The sequence below is a fragment of the Microchirus variegatus genome (genome assembly GCF_963457635.1).
Source record: "Microchirus variegatus genome assembly, chromosome: 22".
NCBI classification, from domain to species: Eukaryota; Metazoa; Chordata; class Actinopteri; order Pleuronectiformes; family Soleidae; genus Microchirus; species Microchirus variegatus.
Window position 1 is genome coordinate 17,843,402 of NC_139823.1, and position 14,423 is coordinate 17,857,824.

At 47.4% G+C, this 14,423-nt stretch overlaps 1 protein-coding gene across 1 annotated transcript in view; it reads right to left on the reverse strand.

Moving 5' to 3' along the window:
* The window catches only part of LOC310943198 (von Willebrand factor D and EGF domain-containing protein), a gene marked incomplete at its 5' end in the record, with an annotated part of 34,939 nt that overhangs the window by 15,603 nt on the left and 4,913 nt on the right, over window positions 1-14,423 (reverse strand). The window contains 16 exons of the mRNA XM_083908724.1: window positions 32-169; window positions 253-472; window positions 1,496-1,758; window positions 3,721-3,835; window positions 4,746-4,850; window positions 4,943-5,104; window positions 5,187-5,323; window positions 5,401-6,293; window positions 6,519-6,721; window positions 6,862-7,138; window positions 7,263-7,336; window positions 8,163-8,380; window positions 9,886-10,027; window positions 10,105-10,197; window positions 13,345-13,577; window positions 13,653-13,718. Coding sequence (XP_083764850.1) covers window positions 32-169; window positions 253-472; window positions 1,496-1,758; window positions 3,721-3,835; window positions 4,746-4,850; window positions 4,943-5,104; window positions 5,187-5,323; window positions 5,401-6,293; window positions 6,519-6,721; window positions 6,862-7,138; window positions 7,263-7,336; window positions 8,163-8,380; window positions 9,886-10,027; window positions 10,105-10,197; window positions 13,345-13,577; window positions 13,653-13,718 — 3,339 coding nt within the window. The remainder of the gene's footprint in view (window positions 1-31; window positions 170-252; window positions 473-1,495; window positions 1,759-3,720; window positions 3,836-4,745; window positions 4,851-4,942; window positions 5,105-5,186; window positions 5,324-5,400; window positions 6,294-6,518; window positions 6,722-6,861; window positions 7,139-7,262; window positions 7,337-8,162; window positions 8,381-9,885; window positions 10,028-10,104; window positions 10,198-13,344; window positions 13,578-13,652; window positions 13,719-14,423) is intronic.

Sequence of the window (14,423 nt, forward strand, 5' to 3'; positions counted from 1 at the left end):
TTGAGGAAACGCATTAGTGAGTTTAAATTACCTGTACACTTTGTCCCATTTCCCATCATGCCTTTGGGGCAGGGGCCACATCTGTAGGAGCCAAAGCTATTGAAGCACAGGACTGCCGGGAAACAGGGCTTTGTTTCACATTCGTTGATGTCTTCCAAGCACGTTGCGCCTACCAAACACACGCAGGGAATTAATCGTAAGCGTTAATAACATGTTTTGTTCTCGGTTTTCACGGTTTTCATCCACTCTTACCTCTCAGCCCTGCCGGACACTCGCATCGGTACCCGCTGGCCGCGTTGACGCACTTCCCGACGGCACACGGCGCTGAGGAACACTCGTCTACGTCGTCGCCGCACAGCTTCCCCTGCTTCCCCTCGGGACACACGCACAGGTGTCGCCCGCTGCCGGCCGGGACGTTGACATCCGGCACGCACGTGCCGCCGTTTTGACATCCACACGGCACCGCGTTGATCTGTGACATAACGGAGATGCTGTAAATAACCCACAATATATACAACTTACACGATGTATCAGGAGAATTCATAATAGTTAAGGACAGATTATTTAAAGCGGACCTAGACAGGAAGTTCCAATTAACGCTGTTTTTTTAGTGTGTATCTGCGTCATTACCTCGTTTATGAAGCCCCGAAGGTTCTAAACAAACAGTTCAGCCACTGCTGAGAACGCTGTGTTTTTATTGTAATCTCAGGCTCAGCGAGTTCTCTGAAAAAACCCGGTCCGGTTACGTAAACAGCAGTTCTCCGGAACAGCAGATCGTTCCTACTCCGGGTACTAGTCCGGGCACATCCGGTTGCGTAAATTGATACATACGGTGTCTTCTTTCTCTGGGTCAAAGTCATAAAAGTGACTGCGGCGGGGAGTCGTGACAAATCTATTTTTAAACACTATGTTTTAAACAATTTTTTGATAATGAGTAGCAGTGCATCCACCGTTCCAGAAGGGGGAGCTGCGCTTCTGAGAGCGGGTGTGCCGAATATGTCACTTCCGGGTACTGGCCAATCGCAAGACAGTTGGGAAGGCTCTACTCTCAATCGCAACACACTCTGTCTTCTCGGGTGAGATTTATGGCTGAAATATCGCGGCCATAACTAACATATGTGTGCAACAGGACCACTCTATGTGAGCTTTAGGGCGCTTTCACACCAACAGCAGTTGGTGCGACACCAAACGATCCATTCGAACCAAAAACTCTAGTTCGTTCAAACTCAGATGGCACAGATTTACTTCCATAGTGTTGCTCCATAGTGAGTAAAAAGTGGCGATTTTCTACCGGAAGATATAAACACATTGAAACGCCAATCGTGCCAGTTTTGGTTCGTTTGCTGGTGTGAAAGCGGACCACACTGGAGTCACATGTTACATAATAACAATTGTATTGCCTGGTGCGGATCAAATAATCAAACTAGTGGTGTGAAAGCGCCCTTAAAAATAAACAGAACTTTTTTTTATGTATTTGTACATATATTTGTGCTACCTCCACAGCGATGGTGCTCTGGGCGTTGCACTCGTCGGACAGCGTGAAGCGGATCGAGTAGCTCCTCTCCTCTCCTGGACGCGCCGGCACCCTCCAGATGAGGAGGCCGGCGGGGGAGAGGACGGCGCCGCTCGGACCCTCCTCCAGCTGGAAGAGAAGCGCCGAGCCCTCGGGGTCCGACGCGGCAAACTGGAAGACAAAATTCTCTCCGGCGAACGTCTGCAGGTCGCTCTGAGGACGGTGGAAGTCTGGCGGCTGGTTGACTGCCAGAGAGGGGAAAGAGAGCTCGTGTTCTGTATGTTTTTCGAACACATGGCTGCACTTTAAAATCAAAGCTTTTCAAACATCCGCTTTTGTTCTTCTCTTTCTTGTCTGCCGGGACACATCTACAAACTACGAGTGTTTGTCTTTTAAAGACAGGATTTGCTTCCCGTCTCCCGACATAAACCCGTTCAGAATCTCGCTTTTTTGGCAAAACATTGCCTTTGGCTGTTCGTGGAGGAGTCGTCGTAAAACACACATGTCCACGGAAATCTGCTATTTCTGCAAAGATCCACCTCCCCGATCCACCTCCCCCCTCTCCCCACACACACACACCAACTGTTCTAGTCACGCTTTTGCCACAGATGTTTAATCGAGAGTGAGTTTAATCCAAGGGGTTTCCTTTCGCACCATAATGGTAAAAACAACAAATAGAGGATCGCTCGCTAAGTCAGGAAGTCGTTATGGTTTGTATGATGAAGCCGTGCAGTAATTCTTTGATACAACATGAATATCAACGCGCAAGAAGGAAGCGATTATCTGATAAATGCATGACAGTTTTGAAGTTTCAAGGCTGAGCACGAGATGACGTTCTATTTTATTTATTGCCGTTACGCCCTCGCTGTCGCAGCTGAGGAGAAGAACGGGAAAATCAACCAGTTCTCTTCCCTTCCCCCCCTCCATTTTCTCTTAGAGCGGATGAATGACAGGCCAGGACATGCTGGGGAAACTCTAACCTCCGCTCCTTTGATCCGCTAATGGAGACAAAACAGGAGTGAAGTGGGGACGGTGACCACAGTGACGGGAGTGACGCTGCACAAACGCGGTAAGGAAAAATGCCCTTGAATGCCTTCAGTCTCTTCACACCAAACTGGGGAATCAATTGATTAATTACAGCGACGGTTCTTGAAATACTTTTGCAATTAGTTAAATTACGTGTTAAAGGTCCCATATTATACCCTATTAACCCAAGTTAATCTAGTTCCTGGTGCCCTAATGAACATGTCTGTGTCATGCTTTAGTCAAAATATCATAAGGATGAAGCACAATAGCAGTTCAATAACTCTGCCAAAACAGCCCTTTTCAGAATGTTTTGTGCCTGATCATTTACATGTGAATGAGACCCAGGTAAACACACACCCACTGCTTCCAGGGGAGTGTCGCCACTTATCACCTATTGTCATGCAGCGTCGTCACAACCCCCGCTCCATATACCCCATAGTAATGTCCGTTTACCCGTTGTTACTGAGTTTCACCGTAATGCATAGAGTGACCAAGATTTTGGCTTCTCGCGATCATAAAAACATTAGAATCGAAGAAAAACGATTAATGCGCCGCGCGGTCGTGTATGTAAATTCCCATGCTAGAAAAAGACCCTGAACGCACCAATGTTACTGCGGCCGCAATTGACGTGTGTGGATCAACAACACGAGGAGAGAACGTGGAAACACGACAGAAAGGCAGCCTTTGGTTGAGAAGAAATGTAGGACAACATCTACATCTTTCGGCAGCGCTTTCAAACGCGTGCTCCTCATATCACCGATCCACACATGTCACTCGCTAACCGCAGGCACGTAACTGGTGCGTTCAAGGTGTCCCTCCAGCATAGGAATTTACACACACGATCAACAACAAATTGGCTTGTGAAGTTTGTGAACATTTTTTTCATAAATAAAAACATACAAACATACGTATGGGAAGTAAATTTAATATCTGACAATAATTCCTCCTAAATGTTGCAAACTGGACCCTTTAATGGGAGACAGGAAGTCGCCCCAAAAGACGATGATTCCGGGGAATTGTTAAAACGCCAGATCTCTATTCAAAAAGTTGGGAAAACACTACGCGCACACTGTGGCTATAAAGTTTAAGATTGAGATTATTCGCGGTTACGTTGACGACGGCAATGAAAATGTTGTTGTTCTTTTCAGCGGATGAGATACCGACGGTCGTCTTGTGCGTACCTTGGTTCACAGACCAGGTGAATTTGGACTTGGCCGGATCACAGAGCAGACAGGGGCTGCTGGGGTTGGAGTCTCCCTCGGCGAAACACATCCCGTCGACGTTGCACGTCCGCTCCTGGCCAACAGAAACACAACGGAGAGAGGTTTGTTTGTGTGCTCGTATTTTACAGTGTTGTTTTTTTTTTTTTTTTTTAAATGTTGACATGTTAACGGCATGAAATGACAACGTTATAATGTTTTTCCCAAACTGTGTGCGCTTTCCATTTGCGGCCTTTCTTTGCCAGGTAAGCAACAGGAAAGCAGCTCTATATACACATCATCTGCTACATCTCTACTTGGGCTAATTCAATTTGTTTCTGCTTTGGCAAACACATGACGACTGTCTTTGTGTTTGCAGCTGTGGCGAGCGGATGTGTGTGTGTGTTTTTTGGTGACATGTTTTTCTGTGTGAACTCCAGCAACAACAGAACCCGTTATTATTATTTTCATGAATGTTTGTGTACGTTTTTTAATCGCCCATGCTGAGAGGATGGGAAAAGCACTGCGTCTGTGTCTGGTTTAGTCGTTCGGCCCGGGCCGCGATCCCCCCGCGCCCCCACGCAGAGCGAATAAAACACTTCGCCACGCTGTTCCACAGAACACCCACTGACTTGTAAATCTGTTTCCCATGTTCAAATAAACAAACACTGACAGATCCAAGTTTTCTCTTACAGTATCATGAGTGTAGGGTCCCGATTTTAATCTTTATTTTATCATTTAGGGTTGGGGTTAGGGTTAGGGTTACCTTCATCTAAGTCTAAGATGATCTTCATTGTCTGCCTTTGAATGTATCAAAGTGTAGGATATTATTTTTCCCGATTTGAATCTTTATTTTATCATTTAGGGTTAGGGTTGGGGTTGGGGTTGGGTTTGGGTTGGGGTTGGGGTTACCTTCATCTAAGTCTAACTCAGAGCACATAACATTGATTCCAATACACTGTGGTGAAGATGAACAACTTCATTGTCCGCCTTTGAATGTAAGTTACCTTTAACTTACAGAGTCCTGAGCGTGAAGCCTCGCAGACCTGGCAAACGCCGTCATAGATTGTCAGCACCTTGGCTTCGCTGTACTGGGAGCCGTCATTGGTCACCTGGTAGAAAAAGGACGTTATGGACAAGCTCGGACGAATAAAAAAAAAAACAAGTCATCGACCGTCACATGCGGGTGAATAACATGAAACACCTTAATCTCCCAGCGTGCGTACGGTTTGTCGTCCATCATGAAATCCTCTGAGTTGACCGCCGTGTTGCTCAAAGACGGCACGGCACAGTCCAAAGCTTTGGAGCCGAGGAAGGTGGCCTTTGTTCGCTGTTTTTCCCCAGCGACCCAAACTCCGTTCATGTGCTGTGGAGGCAGATCAGTGGCAATTTATACAACACACAAAAAAACCCACAAACAAACATCGTCATCAGTAGGCTTTTGTCACCTTCAGTCTGGTGGCATGACAGCTGAGATCAGCCGAGTTGATGAAACCGAGCCCAAAGACTCGGACACTGCGGCAGTCGACAGCTCGGATGTCACATAATCCACTGTTTTCCAAGTCCGTTAGCTCTACTGGCTGACCTGTAAAAGGATAAATGATTTTCTCCTGACTTACAATCCGAGAACAGACGGGAAGATTGGCAGGAATCTATACTCACTGATGGTGAGGCTGCAGTCATAGAAGCTGTAGCTTGGATAGCATCGACAGCCCCATTCTGTGCATTCTCCATTTCCGTTGCAAAAGTTGGGGCAGCGCAGCGCCGTCACCACTTCCCCGGACGCTCCAGGCGCGGCCGCCACCTCCGAGGCTCTCTGGGTCCGATTTTCCAGCAACTTCCTCTCGCACTCGTTCTCCAGATAGGGCAGCAGAGCCTCCTCCCAGCCCAGGTCGTCTTTGAGCTGCAGGTCCAGGAGACACAGGTCCACTGCCTCGTCCAGGCGGCGTCCCAGCAGCCCCCGGCACACTGTACCGACAGTGGAATTGGCCAAAGCCATCTGGCACACCTCCAGAGCCTTGGCCGAGGTCAGGCCACTGGGCGTGGGCCACTGAGGTCGCACCTCTGGCCGGGCGTCTGCCACGTGATCCTCTGGGAAAAAGTACGCCAAGTTCTCCAAATCAGCCCGGTTGAGGCTTTGAGCAGCAAAGACGGGGTGGAACTCAAAGGACACCTGTCTCCTCTGCCTGCCAACAGAAAGCAGATGATCCTCCCCGAGCTCACTGTCGAGAGCAAGGTCGCTGTCACTGTTGTGGTTCTCGTGGTGATACTGAAGGTGTTGGCGGTCGAAGGCCGACGCATCCAGGACGGCATCCTCTCGCTCTGTGCTCTTGACGTATTCCACTGTGGTGTCGATGGAGGGGAAGACGGACGTGTAATCCACGTTATCGTAAGCTATGCAGTTGGCGTGAGCAGAAGGGTTGTACAGGTTCCTTATCTCCCTGCCGGCGTGATGAGATTGACCGTATCCTCTCTTGCACTGACAGAAAGGCCTCCTGAACTCTTGGGTTGTTCCACGAGGCGTCTTGTCAAATAAGCTCTGTCCTGGAGCGATCCTAGCAAGGAAGGACAAGGAAAAAAACTAAATTTAGACCCATTTCAGCCTTGGTATTGAGATTGTGTCGTGAGTGATCTCCCTACGGGTTAGATCAGGTCTGAATGAGTCCTCAGATCTGACAGAAATCACAGGTGGTTTGAGGACGATGTTGAAACCTTAGACTTTAAAGAATCATCAGCTAAATAGGGTTCTAACAAAGCAAAGTACTAGTATTCAGACTGACCTCCATTCCTGTATGAAGTGATGTGCATCATCAGGGCCATAAGAGTGACCATCGGAGCTGTGGAAGTCATTCTTGGCGTTGCGGTCAAAGGTGCCACAGAGGCCTTTTGTGTTAGCGTAGTCGATGCTGGGCGCCCGCACAGACAGGCTCATCCCCCAGTCACCAACGTCGGCCCTAACAAAGGCCCCGGAGGGAAAGATCAACTACAAGAGGAAGAGTCACATCCAGCACAGCAGAGAAACATAATCAGTGTCATGACGCGTAGCATTCGTTGATCTTTCCTAGGAAGCAAACTGCATCCAGAAGAAAATCTGAGCCAGTGTCAAAATGTTCGGATACCTACGGTGACCTTCTTCCCCTGGTGGGACTCCAGAACCCGGACGCGGCTGCCCTCCTCCTCACCGAGGTTCCTCAGCGTGAGCTGCGGCCGCGTCTCCTGCGGTTGGCCGTTGCACATGTCAAAGACGGCAACCTGGTTGCCCTCGCGCACTGCCACGCCGCAGTTGCACGCCACGGCGTAGTGCCGGCTGCCGCAGTCCCACTGGCGAGCGTGCACCTCGAACTCCCTGGCGAGGCTCCGGTAAAGCACGAAGGTGCCGGTCTGGTGGTTCTCATAACGTCTGCATTTGCACAAGTTGAGCACATGTTTCGCCATCACCGTCGCGCTCGACAACAAATCATCGATCCGTGGACACAAATTATCACTTAGCCGCTTTTAACAAGCGCTAAAGGAAGGGAAATTACCTGCCGTCGAGTGTAATGATATGTGGGTCAGTCAGGGAGTAGCAAATGGAAGTGGGAATGTCTCGGGCTGTGACCTGGGGACAGGCAAAGAGGTCAGAGAAACAAAGATTAGGGAGGCCCCCGCCCTCTGACCCCCCCTTAACCTTGGGCTTTGATGTTTTCACTACAAACAGATTCCCATCTGTTCTGTGGATCCATCAGAGACGCGGTGTCTGGAGGCCTGACATCATGTCTTACATAATGTAATAGCTCATGTGGATGCAGCTAATGATCACTTTACTCTTACACACACCCCCCCCCCTCCCCCTTCCAACTTAATAAAGTATAAGTATGTGTGTATATGTACACATTGTGGCAGAGAGACCTGTTATCACAACAGCTTTTAATAATCTCTAATTCAAGTCATATGGAGATAATTATATCACTCTGCTGTTATTCTTCATTTAGTTCGAGGCCAAAGACGCATCTATGCCCTGTGAAGTTTGCTTAACTATGCAAAAAAATTGGGTTAGGGTTTGGATCATCCACGAGCACAACCCCATTTGTTTGGAGGAAACACATTTAACAGCATCTTCTGCGACAGTTTCTTGAAAATGTCAAAAAATCCCCGAAAGCTCCTCAAACCCCATGTAACTTTGATGCTTCAGATTCCTTCCAGGAACCGTCTAGAAGTCTCTTGGGGATGACGGGAGTCTCCTGGAGTACTCATTAATACTGATCCAAGAGCTCTTAAGGGGTCCTTCACAAACCCTCCAAGAGTGGCTTGAACCTTTTTATGAACCCTTGGAAGGCAAAGATCCGAGATGATCTGCCGAACCCTCTAAAGAGCCACAAATACAATCTCTGGAATCTCTGTTGGACAGACAAGTTGTTTTATCGGTATTTTCCACTTCAACTCACTTTAAGGGTCACTGGGACGTAGCTCCTCCAGAGCCGCGGCGCACCAGGTCCAGGCAGAGCGCCGACGGCGCTCGCGCGGTTCCCGTCGCGCGTGAAGTCCGTGACGGCGGCGACGAGGAACGTCGCGCGGCCGCAGCTGCCGTTGCTGCAGGCGTCGGCCTGGAGCTCCACCTGGCAGGCGGACAGCGCCACGTTGGAGGCCTCGTGTCCGAGACTGTCTGCGGATGTCAAACACAGCGGTACGTTGGCGTTAATGGACGGCGCACTGCAGCTGCCTCTCGCAAGACTGTAATAAAGTCTCCCTGTGCTGGCTTTGATGATGATGATGTGGCGGAACGAACAAGTCGGAGCACAGCAGGGGAAAAAACCCCCGAGCAGGAAAAAACAAATTAATGTCAACAGCAGCAAGGAAGAGGGTGAGGATGAGGCAACGTGACCCTCTAATCATCTTTGAGTCCCTCTTTTTTAAGAGCATCGGGACCTCAAACTGGGGACAAAATGTATGTTTGTGCCCCGAAGTGGAGGGGAAAACACAACAAGCAATTAGAGGCCACTGTTTTTGTTTTGATTGCAGTCGCTGACACATTAGAGACGGTTTTCTTGGGTCACGTTGACTCACTTACGTCACAACTGAGAACCCATTTGTCAAGTTGAGCCTGAACGACACGAGAGGATTTTCAAATCTGACTTGATGAACTTTGTAACAGATTTTAAATTGCCGTTTAATCAAACCATTAGATTCCAGGGATTTGGGATCTCTCAGAATATAAACAGACGATGGAAGCAAACTGTCGGCGTCAGGTTGGGACTCAATTATCTTCTAGTGCATTGGTTCTCAAAGTGCGGCCCGCAGAAACATATCTTATTAATTAAACATATATTGATAGTTTTAATCCGGGAGCTACTAAGCTTGTTAAATGTTTATTGGACATTACTGGATACAGACCAATAAGTGTGAACTGTAGAACTGTATTTACTATGTCGTCAAATTTTGGATGACACAGTGACACGGTATAGTATGACGTTTTTTTCAAATTTTGGTATTTAAATTTTTTCCCCCCAAAAAAGTCACTTTCTGGACGATATAGTTCAGTATGAGGTTTTTGTCAAATTTTGGACCCAATTTTTTTTTTAATTTTTTTTTCAAATTTGGGACGGCATATGTCATTTTTGTCAAATTTTGGACCAAATTTTTCTTTGAAAAAAATTGTCAAATTTGGGACGACATAGTATTGTACAACGTTTTTGTCAAATTTTGGACCAAATACCTTTTTCCCCCAAAAATGCTACATTTTGAACGACATAGTAAATTCTGACGTTTTTGTCAAATTTTGGACCAAAAAAATGTTTAAAAAAAAATCCTCACATTTTGGACAACGCAGTATAGTATGTCGGTTTTGTCAAATTTTGGACGCCATAGTTATTACAAATGGGATTTCCTTAAGTTTTTTTTTCTTTTTTTTCCCCTTTGGCGGCCCTAAGTCCAATGTTGGGTTCCTAAATTGGCCCTCAGGTATCAAAACTTTGAGAACCCCTGTTCTAATTTAAGGGTATTACGGCTTTAAGATTGGTGTATTGTTTAGTCAGCAGCAGATGTTGACTCTATGATTCTGTTCCTCCACTACCTGAGATGGTTCCACTCAAACTGTGACACTTCATCATGCTCCCGCTCTTCGGTAAAGGTGAAATCAGTAAAACGGTCTCTTCTGCTGTAGGTTCTGACCTGGGTCGTGGACGCTCAGAGCCAGTGGGACCCCACATCGGTGGCCTTGCTCGGAGTTGTAGCAGGGGATGGGCACCGTGCTGTGGACGGTCACCTCGTGCTCCTTCCCGTTCTCTGCTATATGGAGCGAGTCTGGAGAAAACTGGAAGAGGACAAAAAACGAGTATTTGGTGAGTCTGTTCTGGACCTCTGCAAGGTTCTGTTTTTTTTCTGTTTTACCTTCAGTCCGGCATAGAAGCTCTCACTCTCTCTCGGAGTGGATCTGGAGCTGCTGCTCGAGTTGGCTCGGAACGCCGACACGCTGCAAGAGAACTGTACAGACGGATAAAAAAGCATAGCATAGGAATTTTTATCCATCTGTTCCTTGAGAAGCAGAAACATGTTGGACATAAGTCATCCCTGCTTGTACTTGTTATTCTTTAGCATCAGTTAAAGGTGAAGTAAGTAGTTTATAGTGACATCTAGAGGAGAGGCTGACATTTACAACAAAGAACTGCTCCTCTGCTCACCCCCCTCCCTTCCCTGAGCGCTACGGTGCCCTCAGCCGGTCAAATGTCGTCCTCGTCGTCTTTCTCCGCGACGGGACTTCTGCTACGAGTAAAGAGACGCTGGATTTGTTCTCTTGTGTTTGTCCTTACAGGCTCCCGTAGAAACATGGCGTCTCGCTGCTAACGGTGGCAACGCAACCGCGGCCCGCGACCGTGTTATTTTACATGACTTTTTGAAACGCTACGAAAATGAAACAAAAACTATTATACAGCGACTAGACAATGCAGGAGCACATAATATGTATAAAAAAGTGGATTTTGGGTCATATAAACCCATAAATACTACACAGTGTCCCTTTAAAACTGGAAACTGCGCAGCTGGTATAAGAAAACCAAGATCCCAGAGCTTGAATACACAAACGCTCTCCAGAATATCACATTTCCCAAATGAACAACGGCTCGAAACACTAACAGTGCGCGACTGACGCTGTATTTGCGATTCATCCAAACATTCGGCCCCAGCGTCGGCCCCCGTCCTGCAGAACATCTCTGAGTTCTGCGCCTCTAGCGACTCACTCTCTCTCTCTCGGGGTGAAGAAGACGACCTTTCAACCCAGCTCAGCGGCAATATCAACATGTGTTAAATAAAGACGGGGGGCCCCGTGAGCGAGGCCCAGCCTACTGCAACGCGTTCCAGACACGGCTAATGCAAGCCTGGTGTCCAAATATGGCAGCGCAGCGGTCTGCAGCTGCACAGTCAAGAGCGACATCAGGTTAAAAAACGTAATACCTCAGTGATTCTGCTGTCAGCAGCCTCTGTGGAAATGACTGATAGGGGGAGTTTATTCGTGACAATTGCAAGTTAGAGATGTGTCGTCAGTCGACCTCAATTTGGCGGACGATCTGTGAACTTGTTGCTGTCATTTTCCATTAACTGTCAGATTTTTCTTTTTGTTATTTCTGCTGCACAGATTTAGTTCTGTGAGCACAAGTCAAGTGTTTTGTATATTGTTAAGCGGCATACGTTGACAGTGTGAGCTTGAGGAATTCTTGTTTTCAGGCCAAACTGCATGTGAATAGTGATTTTAAGCGGACCTAGACCGGAAGTTCCAATTAACGCTGTTTTTTAGTGTGTATCTGCGTCATTACCTCGTTTATGAAGCCCTGGAGGTTCTAAACCAGGGGTTCTCAAAGTTTTGATACCTGAGGGCCAATTTAGGAACCCAACATTGGATGACTGAGGGCCGCCAAAGGAAAAAAAACAGAAAGAAATCCCATTTGTAATCATTTTAATGACCAGATTGCAGTTCTACAGATTAGCGTTAAGATAGCATTAATATAATAACGCTTTATAATTTACTGGGTAATTCCCCAGTATTTTGGCCATTGTTCTTACCTTCTAATTACAGGTTAATACCAAGTAACATATTTCTGTTACCATATATTTACTGGGTAAATAGCTAGTAATTGGGGGCTGTAGCTACCTGCTTATTACCAGCTTATAACCCAATAATACACTAAAATTCACCATATAGAAACCAGGTAAATACCCAGTATTTTTGTTTACACTTATTGGTCTGTATCCAGTAATGTCCAATATAACAAGCTTAGTAGCTCCTGGATTAAAACTATCAACTGTAATTCATTGCGGGCCGCCAGAAATGTTTCTGCGGGCCGCCATTGGCCCCCGGGCCGCACTTTGAGAACCAATGTTCTAAACAAACAGTTCAGCCACTGCCGAGAACGCTGTGTTTTTATTGTAATCTCGGGCTCAGCGAGATCCGGTTACGTAAACAGCGGTTCTCCTGAACAGCAGATCCTCCTGCTCCGGGCACTAGTCCGGGTACTAGTCCGGGCACATCCGGTTGCGTGCTTTGAACCACAGAAGAAGAATCACGTCCGTTGTGGAGGTGTTTCACGAGCGACAGTGTCTTCTGACTCTGGGTCAAAGTCATAAAAGGGAACTATTTTTAAACGTTGTTAAAACAATGTTTTGATAATGAGTAGCAGTGCATCCACCGTTCCAGAGGGGGGAGCTACTGCGCTTCTGAGAGCGGGTGTGCTGAATATGTCACTTCCGGGTATTGGCCAATCACAAGACAGTTGGGAAGGCTCTACGCTGGCCGGCCAATTACAACACACTCTGTCTTCTGGGGGTGAGATTTATGTCTGAAATATCGCGGCTGGGGAACAGCGTCAGAAAAGACAGATTTCTATCGGCTCGTTTACAGCAACTAGCAGGTTTTTGACCAAGTAGACCTCCATAACTAACATATGTGCAACAGGACCACTCTGTGTGAGCTTTAAAATGGATTTTTAGGACACGGCAGTTCCTCGCACAGCTGCTCAAACCTGCAGGAAAACAACAACCTGACCTTCTGCTGTTTTAGTGAATCCTACTTCTGCTGCTGTATCCGTGCAGACACTGTTCCCAAAGACCAAATAGAGGCAGAATAATAATAAAACACCAACAATCCCTGCAGCTTTAAATCAAATCAAGTGCACCGAAAGCCGGCAGATCAAATAATTTGACTCAGCTCATGTCTTCTGGTTGTAAAAACAAAAAAAAAACCAAACAGCTGATGTCCATCTGACTGTGGACATGCATGACTCATCTGCAGCTGCATGAGTATTGAGTCATCGAGGACAGAGCAGCAAAGGAGTTGTGGAGAAAACAGTGGTGAACACTCTCAACAACTTCATTGTGTGTGTGTGTGTGTGTGTGTGTGTGTTATCTGTCCGTGTACAACAACTTCCCTAGAATTTAATATGAAGATCGGAATGGAGGAGTTTAAATGAAAAGCAGGTGGGTGGATGGAGGAGGATTTCCCAACATGCAACTGATTAAATTTCCGCCCAGTATTCCCTTATGCCATTTCTTATCTGGATATGACACACATTGTTTCTGTGTTTCTGTGTCGGACACAAGGGTCAGTTTCAGAAACTTTCAGCACAATCTATCGGGAATTACCGTTTCCCCGAGCCTGAAGTAAACGCCGTCCATCTCCACGAGGGAGAACGGCTTCAGCGTGGATTCCTGCCTGATCTCCGCCTTCATGCTGTGGCCGATGTGTCTCGCCCAAACCACCTGGAAGCCCAGCGGCTGGCTCCACGGCGGCGGCGCGAAGGAGCACCTCAGGTGGACGCTGTGGCCAATCAGCTCCGGGGTGATCGCCGGTCGGGAGGGCAGGGATGGCACGGTGGCTGAAAATGGAGATTCAAAGTCATTCAAAGCTCAAGGAAACTGCTCTGGCAATGAGAACGAAAAGAAACTCTTACCTTTGCATTGGCCGTTGACTTCCACCTCGCCTGGTTGGCAAAGTCTTTGTCCAAAAGTGGGAGAAACTGAAATACAAGATAATAAGTAATGCTTTTCAAGCTCCGTGAAGTTGGCCCCCCACCTCCAATAAAACCATTTCAAAATACTTGTAATCGTTTGTGCCGCAAAAATTTTCGTTTGTGTTTTTTCCGTTTTTGAGATATTAACATGTTTATAGCCAGCCCCCCATATCGTCCAAATCAGCTGAAAATGGTCTCATTTATTTGTGCTTCGTTTGTGCTGCTTTACTTTACAGTACTCGGGGTTAATATTAACCGTTTTCCGGGGGTTTTAATTTTTTGGACCTCCAGGCTCCGCACCGGGACTTCCCCGGAGGTCTACCCGGCCCAGGGGGCCCCTGTCCCGGGCCACAGCCACCGCCACGCACCGGCCCCCAAAATCCTGGAAGTCAACACTTTGACATTTTTTCACTAACTCCTGGAGCTCCACACCCGGGCTTTCACAGACGCTTACCCGCCCCGGGGGGGCCCCCAGACCGGCCACAGACACTGCCACACACCACCCCTAAACCCTGGAAGTCAACACAAGTTTGGTCTTTTATGGTAGGTGACGTATCGGTCAACGTCACACCTGACGGAAGACCACAGGGGGGGTCTGCGTGTCAATATACTGTAGATATATTAATATCTCAAAAACTAAAGCAGCACAAACGAAACTTTTAGCCGCACAAACCAGCACAAACGAAGCACAAACAAACGAGACCATTTTCA